Source organism: Microchirus variegatus (assembly GCF_963457635.1).
Source record: "Microchirus variegatus genome assembly, chromosome: 17".
NCBI lineage: Eukaryota > Metazoa > Chordata > Actinopteri > Pleuronectiformes > Soleidae > Microchirus > Microchirus variegatus.
In genome coordinates, this window is record NC_139818.1 from 2059877 (window position 1) to 2081509 (window position 21633).

At 39.6% G+C, this 21633-nt stretch overlaps 1 protein-coding gene across 2 annotated transcripts in view; it reads left to right on the top strand.

The window, feature by feature from the left end:
* Positions 1–21633, top strand: part of edil3a (EGF-like repeats and discoidin I-like domains 3a) — a 163799-nt gene that overhangs the window by 45808 nt on the left and 96358 nt on the right. For both annotated transcript variants that reach the window (XM_083904122.1, XM_083904123.1), the window contains one exon: positions 11642–11770. In XM_083904122.1, coding sequence (XP_083760248.1) covers positions 11642–11770 — 129 coding nt within the window. The remainder of the gene's footprint in view (positions 1–11641; positions 11771–21633) is intronic.

Consider the following 21633-nt stretch of genomic DNA (forward strand, 5'->3'; position numbering starts at 1 on the left):
TAATAATAATCCATTATATCAAATTTTCCGCCACACCTGACCTCCATGCAAAGTTTAAAGTGTTCATATGCACGTTAACCCGCTCAAAAATGACCACAAAACCACAGATATAATCATAATCTGAAGGATAACAATAGGTTCCTCGTACGATTTCGTGCCAGGAGCCGTTTCGGCCGCTGCCATTCATGACTCGGGCCCTAAAAATAACAGGATCACCATGGTAACAGCAAGTGCAGATTAAATATGAGTGGTGTCTGTCTTTGAAAATCGCTCATCCACAAAAACCTACTTCACTTCCTGCTTGAAGTCAATCAGACGAGGAGTTGTGAAGAAATTCAAAAAGCAGACGCAGGATTCTTCACTCGCAGGTTGGATGATAATGGGCCTGTCTTTGTGTCACCGTTCGCTCGGGATTGAGAACTTTGTGCTGAAATTCAGAGCTGAGATCATTTCAATGACTGGTTTTTCTCCTGAACTCATTTTTTAATATTGCGTTTGTAACTGGGGAACCACAGCGCAGTGGAGTCACCGATGGGAGATGAAATCCAATTGATGCTCGTTTATGGTAAAGCTGTGATTAAAGCAAGCCATTCTGCTGCTTCTGCTGCTGCTGCTGCTGCTGCTGCTGCTGCTGCTGCTGCTGCTGCTGCTGCTGCTGCTCTCCAGTTAAACTCATCTCTACAACATGACCCACTTGACTGGAGATATTTATTATGGTTCGACCTCCACGTGACTCATGTGTAAACTATATTCAGACTTAAATGTTTTGGCAGTCGACTCAGTTACTCACACTTTTTTTAGAGGAACATTTTGCTCTTGAGTGTCTGTATTATACTGTATTAGAAAAACAGTGTGAACAAGGGGATCAGTGTTTAATTATAACCCTCTTACCGAGTCAAGAGAGTCTCAAAAACTTAGCATGACAAGGCTTTAGAAGCTGTTCTGTCATAAACAGCAGTGTTTATAAGGAGCTGTGTTCAAAGCTGCAGTGAGTGAACGTAATCTGGGAAAAGGAGCATCTTTTGATAATTCTGCAGCCATAAAATCCAAATAAATCCAGGCATTACTGTAACTAATAGACCATGTGTAATGTCTAGAAAATTCCAAAACTATGGACTGGTGATCTGTCCACAAAAAAGTAAATGAAAGAAAGAAAGAAAAATAAATAAATAAAATGGCATGCTGTCAGAATTCTCAGATTAGAGTCTGAATTCTAAGATCAGAGTTTGAATTCTGAGATTAAAGAAAAAAATGGCATGCAGACTGAATTCTGAGATTAGAGTCCAAATTCTGAGATCAGAGTTTGAATTCTGAGATTAGAGTCCAAATTCTGAGATTAAAGAAAAAGTCTAAATTCTGAGATCAGAGTCTGAATTCTGAGATTTAAAAAAGTCTGAATTCTGAGATTAGAATCCAAATTCTGAGATTAGAGTCTGAATTCTGAGATTAGAATCCAAATTCTGAGATTAGAGTCCGAATTTTGAGATTAAAGAAAAGGTCTGAATTCTGAGATTAGAGTCTGAATTCTGAGATGATAGAAAAAGTCTAAATTCTGAGATCAGAGTCCGAATTCTGAGATTAGAGTCTGAATTCTGAGATTAGAATCCAAATTCTGAGATCAGAGTCCGAATTCTGAGATTAAAGAAAAAGTCTGAATTCTGAGATTAGATTCCAAATTCTGAGATTAAAGTCCAAGTTCTGAGATGCTTTTGGACAATTCTAAGAGGGTTTAAAAGTTCTGCATTGCAGTTTTAAGACACAGAACGCAGCAAAATGACCTCACCGTCTTGCTATAATTAGCATTTCATGTGCATTTGGAACGGGTTGAGATGTGAGAGCATGTAACGTACGGAGCTTTGACCCTGAAAATGTTCTGTTGTCACTGATCTGCGTGGAAAACAAAGGATGTTTTCCTGCGTTAAAACAAAACCCGCTGCTCGGGGTTTTCGTGACTGATTGATTGGCCTCTCTTTGCTGCCAGAGAAATCACACACGCCCTCGTACAGCGGACACAACAGAGGCTCACATCAATCACCGAGCGAGTGCTGGCTGCTGCAGCAGCAGCTGACATCCACACCAGAGAAGCTGCCAGCGTTTTTCCTGCAGACAGACACACATCACACAACATGGGGTGAAGTGAGCGTCCAGCGGCAGCTTGATTTCAGCGCCTCACATGACACGCGGGCGTGCATTTCCTTTGTTTTCCCTCTAAAGATTGCTTGTTTGTGGTTCTTCTGTAGATGTGTTTGGTCCAGTCCTCCCTGCTGCGCTCAGCATGCTCCTGTCATTCCTGTTATTCATCCACGTTTTCTCCAAGCGGTCAGTTTGCTGCAGAGAGCGAGCAAGGGGGGGTTTGACTTTGTTAATAACCCCTTCATTTCCCATCGTTCTGAAGCTATACAGTCATTATTTGTTTATGTGTTTTTGTCTCTTATTGTTGTGTGTGTGTGCTCTGAATCTGTTTTTAAAAAACAAACACACACATCAAGTACGCAGCTTTTCCATCACTTTGAAGTTAGCGTGCACTTGTGCTTCAAAAGCATCGTCCAGATCCTCCATAAATCACAGTTATCAGTAAATCAATACCGCTGCACAGTCTTTCTTTCATTATTGTTGTTTCATAATGTCTCAGAGCCTTTTATGTCTTTTTAAAAAAAATATGAATATAAATAAATAATCTCCCGCGTAGACGTCACACAGAGCTCACTCTCTCACACGCTCACTCGCCCTCGTGTGTTCCCACTTTCCATTAGCGAGTGTGTCAGAACGCTATAGATCGTCACGTCAAAACAGCACAGAGAGCTGTCATCACACATTGTCGTCTCTGAGAACACGGAGCCATTTCACCGTCTGTTTTCCACTTATTAACCAACGCTCATTATTAGCGATTCAAGTCTTAGCTTTGAAACAACACGAGGTCGATAGCGCTACCTTTGTTTGGGATTCATTTCCAGAGGCCGAATTATTCCAAGGATAATAATCTGGCTGATGGTGTTTATTTATTTACTTTACTGGGTTCATTTTAACCCTCAGTGCTCACACGGCATGGTAAATGATACACAACTCCTTATATGGACATCCTGGGGGTGTGTTTATACTATAGGTCACATATTCAGGCTTTTTTTTGTCTTCTTATGTGTTGTCGAGTCAAAATTATTTTAGTCGTGATATGAAGGAGCAATAATTCAACTTTGAACGGTGACGTGTTTCCAAATTCCACAAATTCAATCGGATTTTAAACATTTTTGAGTACTTTTAGCTCAGGTGCTTTTAAAAAGTTGGTGAAAAGAGAGATTACATTGCATTTAAATGTCATATTAAAGTCAGAATACTGAGATTAAAGTGCAGAATTCTGAGATTGAAGTCGGAATTCCAAGATTAAAGTGGGAATTCTGAGATTAGAGTCAGAATTCAGAGATTAGAGTCAGAATTCAGAGAATATAGGCAGAATTCTGTGAAAAAAATTAGAATGCTTGGATTACATTACATTAACATATCAGATTAAAATCAGAATATTGAGATTAAAGTGCAGAATTCTGAGAATAAAGTGGGAACTCTGAGATTAAAGTCAGATTTGTGAGATGTGTGAGAAGTCAGAGTTCTGTGAAAACAGTCAGAATGCTGAGATTACATTACAGTTACATGTCAGATTAAAGTGGGAATTCTGATATTAAAGTCGGAATACCGAGATTAAAGTGGGAATTATGAGATCAGAGTCATAATTCAGAGATTATAGTCAGAATTCTGTGAAAAAAGTCAGAATGCTGAGATTACATTACAGTTACATGTTAGATTAAAATCCGAATATTGAGATTAAAGTGGGAATTCTGAGATTAAAGTCAGGATTCTGAGATTATAGTCAGAATACTTATAGCCTCTGTTTTTATCATACATTTAAACATAGTGATGGAAACAAGCAGCTGAAATACTCTGTGTTTGGGTCTAGTCTAATCCTGTGAGCTGATCATTTATAAAGGAATGAGGTGACTTTGTCAGATTTTGTGCTCTCAGCTCTTCATTTGTCAAAGTGACCAAAGACGCCATGATGGTGTTTTTTGCTGCTCATCACTTAAATGAACTAAAAAGCCTGTCAGAGCTCAGTTAATCTGTCAGTGGAGAAAACAACAGTTTAAAGAGAGTGGAAGCTTTGAAAATGACTCGTGAAGCTGAAGTTGTTTTCATTCTCCAGGTTCTTCGTCTTTTCACAAACTAATAAATAACTTCATGGTGTTTTTTTTTCCCCCTCACTGCTCTTTCATGTTCAACACATGCCGAGATAAATTCTTTAAAAAAAAAAGAAAGTTTACTCCATTCTATCCCAGTCCACGTTTTGATAGCCTTGGTCTTGGGTTTGCACAACTTGAAGTTTAAAAGATGAGATTTGCTTTTTTTTGGCAGGCCCTTGAATTATGAAACCAATAACTTTAGGCTAAAGCTGTGTTATTTATTGGGCCTCAAGCTGTGGGCGAGTCCTTCTGTGGCACCATGTTGAGGGCGCGCCAATTAAAGCTGGAACTGACAACTGTTTGGCTTTAACTAATCATGATGATGTTGAGACTGATTTCACAACATAATGGTGATAGAAAAACGAAAATGAAAATGAAGTGACCTGAGTAAATATCCATCGGCTGTAATCATCTTCCCACCAGGACAAAGGTTTTCATGGAAAAACTATTTATCGATTTGTGGTTCAGAGGAACTTTGTTATTCTGGGTCCAAAACTGTGCAGGAAATTTACTTTTTTCTCTCTTGTTTGTTTTTTTTTGTCCTCTGTGAAATATGTTTCAGGTTATTTTTCATGATTTCCAGAGCAGTTATCATATCAAATGTGAAAGAAATATGTTGTGTCTTCTGTGAGGGAAATGCTAGAGTTCTCCAACACTGAGAACGTGACGATGCAGAGCAGTTCATTAAATAGATGTGTGTCATGTATTGTCAGTCGTAATCCAGGGTGATAGAAACTATGGGCTGCACCAGATATCGTAAATCTGTCCTCACCGATATCAACATGTGCATGTAAAAATAGCGACGTCCATGTTTTTTTAATCGAGTTTAATTTTCTCTGTGTTATATTTATAATCTATCTTCATTTTATTGTTTACTGTATCTACGGAAGAGTATTAGGGCCACATGTATGAAAAAAAATCAAATAAAACACAGAATTTGGAGATTATAGTCGGAATTCTGCGAAAAAAGTCAGAATATTGAGATTACATTACATCTACATGTTAGATTAAAGTCATAATACTGAGATTAAAGTGGGTATTCTGAGATTAAAGTCTGTGGGAAAAAGTCAGAATACTGATATTATATACATTTACATGTCAGATTAATGTCAGAATACTGATATTAAAGTGCAGAAGACTGAGATTACATTACATTTTTGTCAGATTAAAGTCAGAATTCTGAGATTAAAGTAAGAATATTGAGATTACATTACATTTACATGTTAGATTAAAGTCATAATACTGAGATTAAATTCATTTACATGCCAGATTAAAGTCAGAATACTGAGATTAAAGTGCAGAATTCTGAGATTAAAAGTGGATATTTTGAGATTAAAATGGGTATTCTGAGATTAAAGTCAGAATTCTGTGGGAAAAAACCAGAATACTGAGATTATATACATTTACATGTAAGATTAATGTCAGAATACTGAGATTAAAGTGTAGAATACTGAGATTACATTACATTTTTGTCAGATTAAAGTCAGAATTCTGAGAATATAGTCAGAATTATGTGGAAAAAAGTCAGAATACTGAGATTAAAGTCATAATTCATGCTGTGGTTTTTTTCCTTTCTTTTCTTGATTTTTTTACATGTGACCCTAATACTCTTCCGTATATGAATACAAAACAAAGACACTTTTATTTGTGTCTCTGGGGCACAAGCAGTGACTGTTATAGTAATGATGTGTCTTTTATCTGGGCTTTGTTCAAGTGGAGGTGTTAAATATAAATATATACATATATATGCTCAGTGTCTAGAGCCTATAGTCAGTCAGTGAAACTCTTGGCTTGCAGCTCTGGCAAACACTGCTGTGGGCGTGAGTGTAGGAGGAAAAGGGGCAGGAGTTGCATATGTTACTGATGCCTCGCTGGCTGTTGTTAGATCACACTTTTGCAAAGGTTCTAACTGTCTGTTTTACAGAGGAGTTCGTATCTGACAACCAATAAAATTGCAGCACCTTTTGAGGGGGTGGGGTCCAGACACTGTCCATAGTGCTGAATTTAACTGTCCCTGTCCAAGGTATTAAACAACTGCAACTCTTTTAGAATTTATCACAGCAGACATTTCAGTCTAAAATGTGCATCTCATTCTTTTTATAGAGGTTTGTATCAAGGAAGGCCTTAAATATATGTGTATTGTGTTGTATATGTACAACACAAAAATACATTATACTGCAAAAATCACATTTGTAATCAAGTTAAACATTCAGTTGCAATTGAAAAAGCATCCATTTGACATACTATTCATACTGAAAATAAACTGACCATGGAAAATCAAGACAAACAACACATTTACTTAAACTTTAAACAATTCTCGCTCTCGCCGCGCGGGAAACTCCTGAACCAGGGGTGACGACCTCTACTCAGACACAGCTGAGCAATACAACAGAAATCCGGTTAAAACACTTGGACTGTTTCACAGTTAACAGGTCTAAAGTAACAGAAACACATAGTTAGGGCTGCAGATAACAGTTATTCTCGTAATAATCTGTCGATAAATGTTGAAAAATGTTCATCAAACCTGGAAATAATGAAGATCCTGAATGTCTTTATTCAGTTTTAATGATCTTTTTTTTTCTTTATATGGAGCAAAGAAATCACACAATATTTATATTTAAGAAGCTGCAACTGTAAAAACTGTAAAAAAAAAAGTAATCAATTAATAATCAGTTAATTGAATAACCGTCGCTTATTGTGCGATAAAATAAAGGCTCTGTGCATGAATACAGACCAATCTGCAGAGATGCTGAGTCCTGTATATTTTTGTTTTAATGAGCATAATTAGAAAGAGTTTTACCCCCCCCCCCCCCCTTCTTTTCTTCTTTTTTGTTTAGTAAATTGTTAAAACACAACATTTACTAGCGGCTGCAGACCTTCGTTATGCTCCTGAACACTGAAGGGAAAACAATGGTGATAATGAATGGATATAATCTGTGTGTTTAAACACAGTAATGGAACAAAAAACGGCTGAAATCCTGTGTGTTCTAAGAGTCAAACACACTAAATATTTATTGCACACACTTCCTCACAATGGACGCCACCGTAACCAAGTTAATGAATATGTTTTTTTTGCGATTGAAATCGTTTTTGAATGGATTTCTTCACCATGACGTGCAGTCAGCTGCCAGAAATGATGATGAATATTGTGTGAGAGCGTTGTTGTTGTGCATTGTTGGCTCTGTTTGTAACTGCCACTCCTGTAAACTGCAACTTCACTTTATTCAAGAATAAATCAATTATGTGACAGAGGACTCTCCACTGTCACTGCACTACAGCTAATCTTCAAGTCCCCGTGTTGTGCTTTTGGCTTATTTTCCATTCCTTTTGTGTGTGTTTCTTTTTTCATGATTATTTAAAAGGAAAGTCAGCAGAAAAGCTTTTCTCACACCTGGAATGCCTTGTTTGCATTTCTGACTGTCAAAAAAGACTTTGCGAGACGGCTTCAAAAGCACTGAAAGGCATGTTTTTCTCAAGCAAAACAGGGAAGAAGTAGAATTTGTGTGTGTGAACATCTGTATTCTGGTCAAAATTGTCCACTATTTTCCGCGCTGCCCATGACATCAAAGCAATCCTGAGGAAGAAGAAGAAGAAGAAGAGGTGCATTCAAGTCAGAAAATAGCAAGGCGCTAAAGAGCTGTAACAGCTGCAATTGAATATCAGAGGAGCAAAGGAGGCCTGAAGGAGGGAACTGGGAACAAAAAGAAAGGATGAAAAAAAACAGAACGATGCCAAAGTCTGCTGAACTCACTCCACCTGGAAGAGGCTGCAGGTTCTGATGGCACCAGCACGACTGTGTCTGAGGCCAGGGAAAGTGGAGCTGTGTGCTGCACTACAACACATCATCAGCCTCAGTTGACCTGAGTATTCTAGAAGACGTGGTGGAAGATGTTCTTGTCCTGAAAATGACCTGCAGCTGCAGACTGAAGCCATTGACCTTGTTTGAGGGTTATTAAAAAGACTGCTCTTAAGCCCAATTTATACTCCTGCATAAAGTGCTCTGCGTAGGTTACGCAGAGCCCTCTGCGTCAACGCAGAGCCTGTCGGATAGCCTCTGCGTCGTCTCCGACTCCGTCACTCCGTCAAGGGACAACGTAGACGGCAAGAGCTGCGATTGGTCCTCAGGACAGGCCGAGCTAAAGCTGCTCTGTGCCGGCTCACAGTGCGCACCGAGCGTCCACAGAGGCGGAGCTGATCACCGCCGACAACGTCGCTGTCAAACTATAAATACGTCATATCTTAACACACACAGCACATGTTTAGACTCTAAATGACCAATTTCTCGCCTCAAATTATCTTAAAAACTGCGTTTAGTGACACAGAAAAGTGAGAAACGGCCACTGTTTCAACAACAACAGTCTTTCTGTCTCGGACGCCATTGCTCACTGTAGCCAAAAGCACAACAACCTTGCGTAGTGACCCCTACTGATCGGGCGGGAAATTGCAGCGTGTATCCTTCCACGACGCAGAAGTATGAAGGCTCGAGTGGTGCCTTTAGATTTCCTTTAGATGATTGTCTTGTGAGCCTTTATTTACACCAGCTCTCCAGTCAGATTAGATCTTCTGGACAGATGGCAGATAGATTATATACCTGCTCGTCCATACCTAAAACCATCTGCACAGGCGGTGCAGCACAAACCTTGTTCTTTGGGACAATTAGCGGCATTTAATTAACGCCCTACCGGGAGGAAACTGGATTACCTCACCATGTTTGTCTTCAGAACTGGATACAAGGAGATTGTAGCTCTGCAGAAACAGCATTTATGCTCTGAAGGTGACGTCCAAGGGTTTGACATGAGAACTTTAGATAACAAAGATTCTCTCATGATTGAGAATTTGTTTGAGGTTCAAAGTGAGATGAAGAGTTTTGTGAACTGGCGTTACATAAACCACCAAAACAAAAGCTTTGGTGGTTTGGTTGACTCCAGGAGATTCAGGACCTCAGGATTGGACCAGGAACTCTTGTCCTCTAGGGTCAGAATTAGCTCTTTTTTGGCAAAATTCTGGTCCTTCAGTGAACGAGGAAATATCCTGGGGCTAATTTATCAAGCTGTTTTTACCAGGACCATTTATTTCTGCTTTGGGCTCCTCTCTGTCATCACCATAAACGAGACTACACAATAATACACTATAATGTTGAGTTTTAATGTATATAGTACAACACTGTATTTTGATTTGGCTGCTAAAAACATCACATTTCTATGTTGTGTGTGTGAATGTCCAATAAAAGAGCTGTTACTGTCATGACCTTTAAACACTGTGCACTTACATGTGTATTCAGTGGGACTTCTTGTTATAGTGAATATGAGTTTTGTTGATTAATTTTTCTCATGTTTTATTCAGGTTTTGCTTGCACTGCAAGCACTGTTTTCTCTGTTTTTTCCTTGTGTCTTTTTAGTTTCCTGTTTTGTTCCTGGTGTAGTTCTACGTCCTTGTCTTTGTCCTGTTTTCCTTTCGCTGTAATTATCTTTTTATTGACAGTCATTAGCATTCATAATAGAAATGGTTGAGGATGCAGTCGTGATCTAAGAACAAAATTCCTACAGCGTACCTTTGTTCAGGAGTGGAGATCGTGTGCTTGTGTGTTTGTTTGTTGTGTTTGTCTCCTGGTTTATGTCGGATTACAGCGTTACGAGCTCAGCTAAAGTCAAAACTAACAGCATCCTGGCATGTGCTCGGCTCTTCCAGCTGGGACAGAGTCTATGAAGACTGAGCTCATCCTCAGATCTGCTTCTGCAATAATTAAACTGGTGTCCGTCCAGATTATAGTGATAATGACCATGATGATCGGCTCTGTGAGAGAGTGCAAGGCTCTCTAAGGACAACAGTGGGGGTGATAGTCATTAGGCTTTTGACTGCAGGGGGTAATTGTAATGAATCGCAGTCACATGACTTCAGCGTGTGACCCACAATCACACCTGGCCGTGCTGCTTTGCCGTCTGTTTGAATGGGAGTGGATCTCACCTGGTGGGATAATTATTACCTCCGCCAAGGAGGTTATGTTTTCACCAAAGTTTGTTTGTCTGTTAGCAAAATAACTCGAAAAAGTCACAGACGGATTTGGATGAAATTTTCAGGAAATGTCCACAATGGGACCAGGAACAAGCCACATTTAATTAATTAAATAAATAAATAAAACAGCATGAATTCTGAGATTAAAGTCAGAATTCTGGGGGGAAAAAGTCAGAATACTGAGATTACATTACATGTACATGTCAGATTAGATTAATGCGGGATTCTGAGATTAAAGTGGGAATTCTGAGAATGCATGCAAATGGATCATGTCCTGATTTTCAAAAAATCATTAAATACATTAATTATTCCTTAAGAGATATGCAAATATTTTCAATGGCTATTTGTTCAGGGCGATACCGGCTGTTATGATGGTAAATTTCAAGTAATTCCAAGATACTTTTTGTTTTTTAGAAAAAGTCAGCACACTGTCAAAGTGCATCAGGGCAAATGGATCATTTCCTGATATTCAAAAAAATCATTAAAATTATTCCTTAAGAGGTTTGCGAATATTTTCAACGGATCCTTGTTCAGTGCGATACCGACTATTATGATGATTAATTTGAAGTCATTCCGAGATACTTTTTTTTTTTTTTTTTTTTTCTATAAGTCAGGATCATTTCCTGATTTTCAAAAATTAATTAAAATTTAAAAATATCATCGGTTACAACACAACACTCACTGTCTGACCCAGTTGTGCCAGCAGGGTGTATTTCGTAGACACTGAGCTGCCTTGGTGGAGGTCTGAGCTCTCCGAGTGCTTTTCTAGTTCCTCAAGTTTAACTCAGTATTCTGCAGTTCACTCTCAGTCTGATGACATGAATACATGTGAGTGCAGGCAGGTGATAACACGCCGAGTCTCTGCTCTCCAGTTTGCAGCGTGAGAGTGAAGTGTTACCTTCCTGGAGGGGACGTATTCAGGGATTTTTAGAGGCTGCCTTGGGCTGCCCTCCAGACCACAGAGACCGGCAGCACACCAGCCTCTCCTTGGTCTCCTGTCATCCTCAGTATTTTTTTTATTCCTGTGAAACTGTTTTACTGATACGCCGTCTCGCGCGGTCAAACCCGCTGTAACGTACTGTTATTCCTTCGAGCCATTTCGCTCTAAATTTAGAGCAAACACCGCCATCGTGATTTGTTTACTTTACGTTAGCAGCTGCTCAAGGTTTTTTTCTGGGTTTCATCACTGTTGGCTCAGGGATCGTCATTTTAGTCATGCACACACACTCGGAGAGCAGCGCGCTACACCAGGCTGAATTTATTATTCAGAACACCATGTTCTTGTTTTCGCATTCATTTAAAAAGTAAAAAAAAAACAAACACATACTTCACATAATCACACATTGTATTATTAATAATAATAATTAATAAAAAAAACACATTTGTTTTTCCTTTTCCCACAGGACCTTGCCATCCAAACCCTTGCCACAACAGGGGAACATGTGAGATCAGTGAGACCTTCAGGGGCGACACGTTCATCGGCTACGTCTGCAAGTGTCCACCAGGCTTCAGTGGAGTTCACTGCCAACACAGTAAGAGCTCAAACCCTTGGTTTTTCTACTCTCTAAATAACTTTAGCAATGCATGAATTTTCATCAAAGCGTTTGCACCAATTTGATTTAAAGCGGAACTCGACCGGAAGTTCCTATTAAGGCTGTTTTTTGGTGTGTATCTGCGTCATTACCTTGTTTAAGAAGCCCTGAAGGTTCTAAACAAACAGTTCAGCCACTGCTGAGAACGCTGTGTTTTATTGTAATCTCGGGCTCAACGAGATCTCTGAAAATCCCGTAATAGTTACGTAAACAGCGGTTCTCCTGAACAGCAGATCCTCCTGCTCCGGGCACTAGTCCGGGCACATCCTGTTGCGTACATTGAACCGCAGAAGAAGAATAACGTCCGTTGTGGAGGTGTTTCACGAGCGACAGTGTCTTCTGACTCTGGGTCTGACTCCGGGTCAAAGGTCGTCAAAGGGACTGAGGCGGTGAGTCGTGAAGAAGCTATTTTTAAACACTGTTAAAACAATGTTTTGATAATGAGTAGCAGTGCATCCACCGTTCCAGAGGGGGGAGCTGTGCTTCTGAGAGCTGGTGTGCTGAATATGTCACTTCCAGGTACTGGCCAATCCCAAGACTCTGTCTTCTGGGTGAGAGAGTTCACTCTGAAACATCGCGGGTGATGAACACCGTCAGAAAAGAGGATTTCTATCGGCTCGTTTACAGCAACTAGGAGGTTTTTGAGCATAAAAACAAGTTAATGTATGTAAGTAGACCTCCATAACTAACATATATGTGCAACAGGACCACTCTATGGGAGCTTTAATATGTTTGACCTTGGACGCAAATTAATGTCGAACATACGACGGGAAGTAAATTAGCATTTGAAGGACGTGTTCAGCGAACTGGCCGCGGCTCCTGTAGAGGAAAAGGAAATCGCTGAAGTGACTTTCTTTTGTTGAGCTTGCTCTTAATAAAGGTTATTAGTGTCAGAGAGGTTTTTGCTGCCTCTCAGATTACACAGATGATAATCCAGGAGCATTGTTCTCAACCCACAGTACATTTATGCTCTGCCTTTAAACTCACGCTGAACTCTTAACGCCTGACAGCGGAATCGAGGATAATCAAAACTGTGTTTCATATATTTAGCTTTAGTTTAGAGTGTTTTAATGTCGTTGATAATATTGTCTTCAGAGAACGGTGCCGTCGCTTTCCTCAAAACAATAAAATCCTCCATCGATTTCGCCGTCATTTCTCTTGAAAAACGTCGCAGCGGCTGAGTTTTCTTTGATTTGATAAACGTTCACCGTAACAACAAGGAGCAGCCGGAGGGAGCAGTTTGATGTCTGCAGAAGTCAAACCTACTGTACTGTATATGTATGTTTCTGCTCTGTTTGTTCCTGGAGCTACTGCTTTCACTTTTAAGTCGTGTAAGTGTAAATAGTTACTGTTCTCAGCAGTTTTGAAGTCAGGTAGAGAGAAGTTTTCAGGCTCGGTTTGTGTCCGTTGTTATACTCACAGGTAAAAGTCTCTTGTTTACTGTCAGTGTGGTGAAACCTAGTGAATTTAAAACTAGGGATGGGACGATATACAACTCTTTTTTGTCTTATACTGATATCACAAACTCTCCTGATACTGATATTAGTCATTTTAGACCAGAGGTGACAAACTAATTTTCATTGAGGGTCACATCAGCATAATGGTGACCCTCAAAGAGCCAGATGTTACTGTCATACAGAATAAATGTAACTAAATGTAACCAAATATAATGTAAAATAAAGGTAACTACTACGTAACTTTCTGTATTTATTACTTATTCAATTTCACTCGTCACATGATGCATATACAACGATACACTCCGATCTAGTGGCGCTGACGTCACTTTGTTAACGCAATCGCCGTGCATTGTGGGAAATCTAGTTTATGGTCAACGCACGCCTTAAAGCAGCATAGACCTATTTTAACACAGATTTTTAAGACCAATTAATCATTCGCGGGCCACATAGAATGACGTGGCGGGCCACATCTGGCCCCCGAGCCTCGAGTTTGACACGTGTTTTTTAGACCAATCATCTGCTCATTCATGAACGATGAAGAACGCTGAAAACAACACATTTGTGAGTCATTTCAAAGACATGATTATTCATAAATATCATTCTCTCAAATAGGAGAAATAATCAGGCCAAACATGACTCTGCTGATTTTTATTCATATTTATATTAGTGCTGAAACAATAGCTATTAATTGATTATTAAATTAATCGTGTACTATTTTGATCATCGATTCATCAGTTTGAGGTTTATTTTCATAATTAACCAAATTTTCGAGGGAATAATCAACAGATTAATCGATTATGCAAATCATTTTTATATCTTTACAATCCGTGCATAATAGTGAAGCAATCGACATACAGGATTTGTGGATTGTATCAGATTCTAATCCAGTGATTTTCACCACCAGTGTTGGACTGAAACCGATTCCCATTCCTAATTAAAACCTGTATATATTTATCTCCTGTATTTTTTTTAATACGTCTCATGAGAAAACATCAGGAAAAGGGGAATTGTGCGTAGCTTTGTAGTCTTAAATCTTGCTAATCCTGCTGTGTGATATATAGGTCAAGGCTTGTGTGTGTGTGTTTGGTTGAGTGTTGCATTATAACCTGCTCTCCACAGTCGTTCAACATAGGTGAGTTTGTAAGTAATGGATTTTAAAAGAGAGAGTGAGAGCGAGAGATGTTTAACCTAAATTTAAACCAATAAAAAAAAAAAACACCCTAATCTCCTCTTAAGGTTCATCCAAGGTTGAAGACGGAAATATAAATAAGAAATGTGCTACAGTCAGTAAACCACTGCAGTATTTTCGTCTCCTTCTTGTATTAAAATGTTTAGTTTCTGACTACATCACCGTTATTCCACCGTGCGTCTTCAGCCAGATTTGTGGCCAGCCGACCGGCATTCTCGTCATAATTCAGTTATTGTCTCGTATCAAGCCTCGAGGGCGCTGAGAAACTGATTTGATGTGGTCTGAATACACGGTAACGTCTGCCAATTTCCCCTCACGGACATTACAGTTGAATAGAAGAGAATGATGGAGAAAGAGAAAGAGAGAGAGATGGAGATGGAGGGGATTCGGTACCTGGATAATTTGTCCTATTATGTAATAAGAGCATATAAAATATTATACCTGCAGAATAACAGCGATGTTGCCTCTGTGATGTGACTGTAATGGTATGAAGATGATGTGATGATGATGTGAGTGTGATCTTATTATTATAAGTGTGTGAAATTCATTATCTTCTGGTTTTTTACGTGTAGATAATTATATTTAAGCCATTTCACCGCTAATGACGGCTCAAACCAGTGCGTACACACGCTTCACTTCTGTTGATAATATAAAGTTATAAATACAATAATTGGCCTTTGTGTTGTATTAAAAAGACTTACAGTACAGAGAATGGAGCTCTGCTGCTGCTCAGAATATCAAAAATACTCATCGTAGAATATGAAATCAGCCTCTTTACTGCGTAAAGTTCTTATTCTTGCTCTTACCGTCGTCACACTTTATCGGAGCTGAATCCAATGTCACACCTTTAGAGACGTTTCGCCCAAATACGTGTTCTACACGTCCCGCTGCTTAAATCACTTTTTATGAAGCGCGCAGAAACGATGTCGCTGCTTGTGCAGCGTTATAATGAATACTTGGCTTCTTCTTCTTCTTCGTTTTTTTAGAACTTAATATATCTGTATTTATTCTTTTTATGGAACGCAGCGCGACACAAAGCTCCAATTTCTTTTCCACACGGTCGACATCAGCCAGTCAAGCTGAAGGTGACGGCAAACGCTCATTAAAATTAAACTATTATCTATCTATTATTAACTATTACTATCAGACATCACACAAACACTTATGCACAACTAAGAAGTTGTGTATAAGTTGAACTTAAAGGTGAAGTAAGTAGTTTATAGTGCCATCTAGAGGAGAGGCTGAAATTCACAACAAAGAACTGCTCCTCTGCTCACCCCCTCCCTTCCCTGAGCGCTACGGTGTCCTCAGCCGGTCGAATGTCGTCCTCGTCGTCTTTCTCCGTGTCAGCAGATGAGATTCTAGTATTTATTCAGATGTATAAATGTGTCTTCAGATGTAGACAATGCAGGAGCACATAATATGTATAAAAAAAGTGGATTTTAAGGTCACATAAACCCATAAATACTACACAGTGTCCCTTTAAAGTTCCATATTTCCATTTCTAATGCTCTGGCGACGGCTCTGAGCTTCATCCAGGTTCGACCACCACTGTCACCACCGTCACCTGGTTAAGTGTCACTGCTTTTATTATCAGAGGCCTCATTATCTCTGAGTCATTCATCTTCTGGGTGGCGCGGTGTCACGGCTCTGCGATGACAAGAGAACAAGCGGCACATTATCGGGCGAGCAGCCAAACGCGGTAATGGACGGTCACAGGGGGCTGGAGATTGGAACTGATTACCTCCGTCATCATTTTTTGGGTCACAACTCCTTAGTTTATCAAGGACAATGAAGTATATCATGGCCGTGACTTAATATAGTGTTTTATTCTCCTGCTTTGAGTTTGACTTTAATGTCTTTCTTTGAAACAGCTTTTTTACTTTGAGTCAATTTCATTTGTTTCTGTCTTGGAGAGCTGTCACGTCACTGGCTGCTCTTTTCCCAGCACTAATATATATATATATATATATATATATATATATATATATATATATATATATATATATATATATGTACAGTATATATATATATATATATTAGTGCTGGGCACTAGGTTAACGCACTTTAACGCATGTTAACACACGCGTTTCCATGACAACTGACCGGAAAAAGACGTGTGTGACGTCATATGTACGTGAGTCCAGGCACCGTTTACCAGTTAGCTCCGTTAGCTCCTTTTAGCGCCGTTAGCGCGCCTACAGTGGAACTGGAGCGGTCTGTGCTACAAATAACGTTAGCGTACATGTGTACGTGTGCCTCGTGTTTTTAAAGTTTAACATTACTTTACAGACTCGTTTAAACAATCGGGGAGTCACGTAAACATGACGTCACGCGCGTCTTTTTCCGGTCAGTCACAGAAACGCGTCGTGCGTTAACTTTGACGCCGTTAACCGCCGCTATCGCTTTAACGCGCCTAGCACTGATATATACATATATATAACACTTTAGATTAGGGAACACATATTCAACATTAAATAAATAGGTGCTTACTAACACATATAAGTAGCATACTAGCCCTTTATTATTCATCATTATGCATCTATTAACACCTTATTCTACCTCTATTACGACATGAATTAAGATTTTTCCGACATAAGGTGTTAATACGTGCTTAATATATACTAATAAAGGGCGAGTATGCCACTTATATGCATGTTAGTAAGCACCTAGTTAATCGTAAGTATGTGTTCCCTAATCTAAAGTGTTACTATATATATATATATATATTCACCAAGAAAGTCTGGGTCTTATACGTACTAAAGAATCTCACCCTCTGCTTTAGTCTTCTGTTGTATTTTAAGACATTTTTTGCTTGAAATGCTTGTTTCAAAACACGTCGCTCGTGTTCTGTCGTATACAGAGCGTCAACAGACGTATCTTTGTCGTTCTTTTGTACTCTCAGGTACTTGAATGTCAAGTTTTTCTCTCAGTGCAGAGTTTGGTATTTAGCCGTTAGCTGTGTATCCCAGAGTGGTTACTGTGTGTGTGTGTGTGTGTGTGTGTAGCTGTAGCTTCAAATCAATGAGAGAATGAATAGCTCCACGTGTGTTCATGGGCTTATTTGTGCAAACACACATATATCCATAAGCTATGATTTAATTTGGCCGGATCGTCTCTTAAATAGCTGCTGTTAATTTTCTCCTTCCACCGCTCACAATTTCTTTGAACATATTTCATCCTCTCGTGGATCGATTTTGCCTTTGCTTTTGTTTCTGGAGCTCAGCGGCAGGGCAAGACTGATTGAGGCTAAATGTAGGATGTGTGAGATTCTTTTTTTTTTTTCAAAGGCGCTGCCCTTTCATTTGATCACGTATTGACAGTTGCCGTCGCGCGCTACGAGCCCCCGCTGCCTCGGCAGCCTATCGCCGCGGAATAATCAGCAGTGTTTATGGCTGTGGACTGATGTAAAGCCACAAGGAGCCATTACTGTTGGACAATTCGCCCCGAGGCGGATCACAGGCTGCCTTTCATCAGCACAACAGAAAGAAACAGACTCCTTAAGGACTTTGCTCTGTGGTTACTCTCTGGAACCACATTTAGGAGCACATTAGTGACCTGTTTGGTGTAGTTTGCAGTTAGCGAGGAGGCATCCTGTGACGCTGATATTTACTTTATGTGTAAGAAATATCAAGTTCACGGGCGTCCGACTTATTTTTAAAACACAGTGATGCTCACATACGCCACAGCACTGCTGTGATAAAAACAACACACTCTTTCTTTTCTCCCAGCTGTTTCTCTTTCCGCTTTCATTAGCACTTTCCGAGTCGTCCACTGCACCTCGTCGAGCGGAAAAAAACCTGCAAACCTGCTAATGCATCGCAGGATCTGACTCTGTAGCCGCAGATCTACAGGATGTTGTGATGTTAGGGTTAGGGAGGGAGGCAGAGATCATGTTAGCCACCATTTACCTTCCGTTCCTCCTTAGATTCCATCCCTGTGTTAATTCAAGGATAGTCTCCTCGTCACCGACAGGGTTTAGCATGTGTACTCCTCATTACCGTAACTCCTAGACCTAGAACAGGGGTCTGCAACCTGTGGCTCTAGAGCAGGGGTTCTCAAAGTTTTGATACCTGAGGGCCAGTTTAGGAACCCAACATTGGACTGAGGGCCGCCAATAGAAAAAAAAACAGAAAGAAATCCCATTTGTAATAATTTTAATGACCAATTGCAGTTCTACAGTTTAGCGTTAAGTAATATAAGCGTTAATATAATAACGCTTTATAATTTACTGGGTAATTACCCAGTATTTTGGCCATTGTTCTTACCTTCTAATTACAGGTTAATACCAAGTAACACATTTCTGTTACCATATATTTACTGGGTAAATAGCTAGTAATTGGGGGCTGTAGCTACCTGCTTATTACCAGCTTATAACCCAATAATACACTAAAATTCACCATATAGAAACCAGGTAAATACCCAGTATTTTTGTTTACACTTATTGGTCTGTATCCATTAATGTCCAATAAACATTTAACAAGCTTAGAAGCTCCTGGATTAAAACTATCAACTGTAATTCACTGCGGGGCCACCAGAAATGTTTCTGCGGGCCGCCATTGGCCCCCGGACCGCACTTTGAGAACCAATGCGCTAGAGCCTCATGTGGCTCTTCAGCGCCTCTGCAGTGGCTCCTGTAGCTTTGAAGAAAAAAAACAATGCATTTACTTATTTTATTCCCATGTTTTTCACACTTTCTTGGAGAGACAATTATATTTTTGTGCATCACAGCCGATGTCAACGTCAAATGCGATTGGAAAAACCTCCCAAAAGCCATTACAGACACTTAAATAATCTTAAATAAAGTAATGTGTACATGAAGAAGTAGACATGTTGGAGTCCTGTCCTGTATTTCTTATAATACATGTATAAAAAAACGACTATAAATGATGGTATCTTCATTTTAAGGGTTAAATAGGTTTTTTTGCAGCTCCAGATTAATTTTACATGGGTGGATAGGCGACAAAAATGGCTCTTTTCATTCTAAAGGTTGCAGACCTCTGACCTAGAAAATGCAAAAACTATGTGGAGGATAAAGCTGTAGAAGACAGACGGATGGATGGATGGATACAGGAAAGCAGAGAAATAGAGCTTTGCGCCCGTATTAGTGTCATTACGGTAGAACGTCAGGACTTCTGCGGGAACGACCGTCTAACAGCCAGATATCGAAAGTGAAAGTTGTTTTGGAAAAAGGAGCAGGAAGGGGCAGAAAAACTCACTCGTTTAACATTTTTTGACAATACCACCGCCATAAAATCTATAAGAGTTAAAGGCGCCATATGTAAGAATGTGGCCAAAAACCGTTACTACATTGAAATTCAAAATACCGAGGTCTTTTAGGTTTCGTTTTCTGACGTAACTGGCAACCCGTGGATGCTCAGCATCTGAGACTCTACTGACTGCAATGATTGGTAGATGGTGGTAGGTGGCGCCACATGACGCCAAAACATGATTTCAAAACATAAACATGATTTGCAGTCTGCAAAATGTATTTTTTAATGCAAATATTTTGTCTGTACTGTTGTTGTTGGTGAGTTCAGTTTGTTATATGAACATTATTCCTGAGTCTCTGTGACATATTAGGAGGATTTTATGATTTATTACATAATGCACCTTTAACAGGCTTCAAATTTGGCAGGTGACTTCCTGAGTGTGTGCATATATATATTTATATATATGACTTCCACACGCTTAAAGACAGTCGTGCTAACAGAGAGAGTCCATGAGACAATGTGCCGTGCACGTGATGCTGAGTCAGTTTAAGCCTGAGATGCAGGTACATAAAAGTGCACACGCACACACACTAACACCATGTACTCACAACATGCTGAGTATTATTATAATATATAATGCATATACTGTAGTATCCTGCAAGCGCACATCCCATCTGCAGCATTAGCATCGTTAGCACTATCGCTCCTCAAGCTGCTCCTCTGACAGTGAACAGATTTCCAGAATACGGAGCTAAACGAGCGTTTGTTTGCTCCGTCTGTTCACAGTGAACGTTGTTCATGTTGCAGGATGAAACAGAAGCAGAAGGAACGGACTCATATTCCCGGCTAATGCTTTTTACGCATTTGCCTCTGCATCCACAAATTAAACTTAATCTCAGGATTGAAGCTCCACAAAGTGCTCTCTCTATTTTGTTCGTTGCCTGAGGGGAAGTTTTTATTTTTATTTATTTTTTTGCTCTGAATACTGAAATGCACATAAAGTCTTAAATCATATATGCAGTTAAGCTAAATCTTGTTTTGGGGCGGGTTTCACGTCGCGTTTGAAAAGAAAATTAAGTTTCGGGGGCCAGGATTAGTTAAGTGGATTAGGACAGATTGAAGCACGACCAAAAGTTAGCGGGAAAAAAGTTTGTTAAAGGAGACACTTTTTTTAATTTTGCACAGGCAGAAGTTATCTTTGGTTTACAGGAAGTTAACCTATATTTGAAATAAACAGGTCAACAGTCATAGTCACAGTGCTGTATATTACTTCTTAAATCTGTTCTTATACAGTCTTTGAGGTAAAAAAGAGGTTTTTCTGGAGGTTTTTACTTTAAGGTTTCGTTTTCTGACGTAACTGGCAACCCGTGGTTGCTCGGCATATGAGACTCTACTGACTGCAATGATTGGTAGACGGCGGTAGGTGGCGCCACATGACGCCAAAACATGATTTCAAAACATAAACGTGATTTGCAGTCTGCAAAATATTTTTTTAATGCAAATATTTTGTCTGTACTGTTGTTGTTGGTGAGTTCAGTTTGTTATATGAACATTATTCCTGAGTCTCTGTGACATATTAGGAGGATTTTATGGCCAGTTGATTTAGATTTATTACATAATGCACCTTTAAATCTGAGATGATGATTGATCTTCACCGTAGATGGAGATGATTCTACCAACACATAACGTTCACCTGGTTGGTTCAGTTTTGCATCGACCACTGATGTTTCTTGCACTTTCGTTCTCCTCTAAGTAAAACAGATGATTCTATGCAAACTGGAAAATGAAAGAGCCGACAGCTGACATTTCTGTGGAATTCCCAGTGTTTATCCTGTGAGTAAGAATGTGCCCCACCACCCCTGAAGTGCCCTCAGAAGCCTCAATGCTCTCAACGCTGCTGCGCCGTCGCTGTGATCCTGAGCTACGAGCAGGAGGAGGCCACTT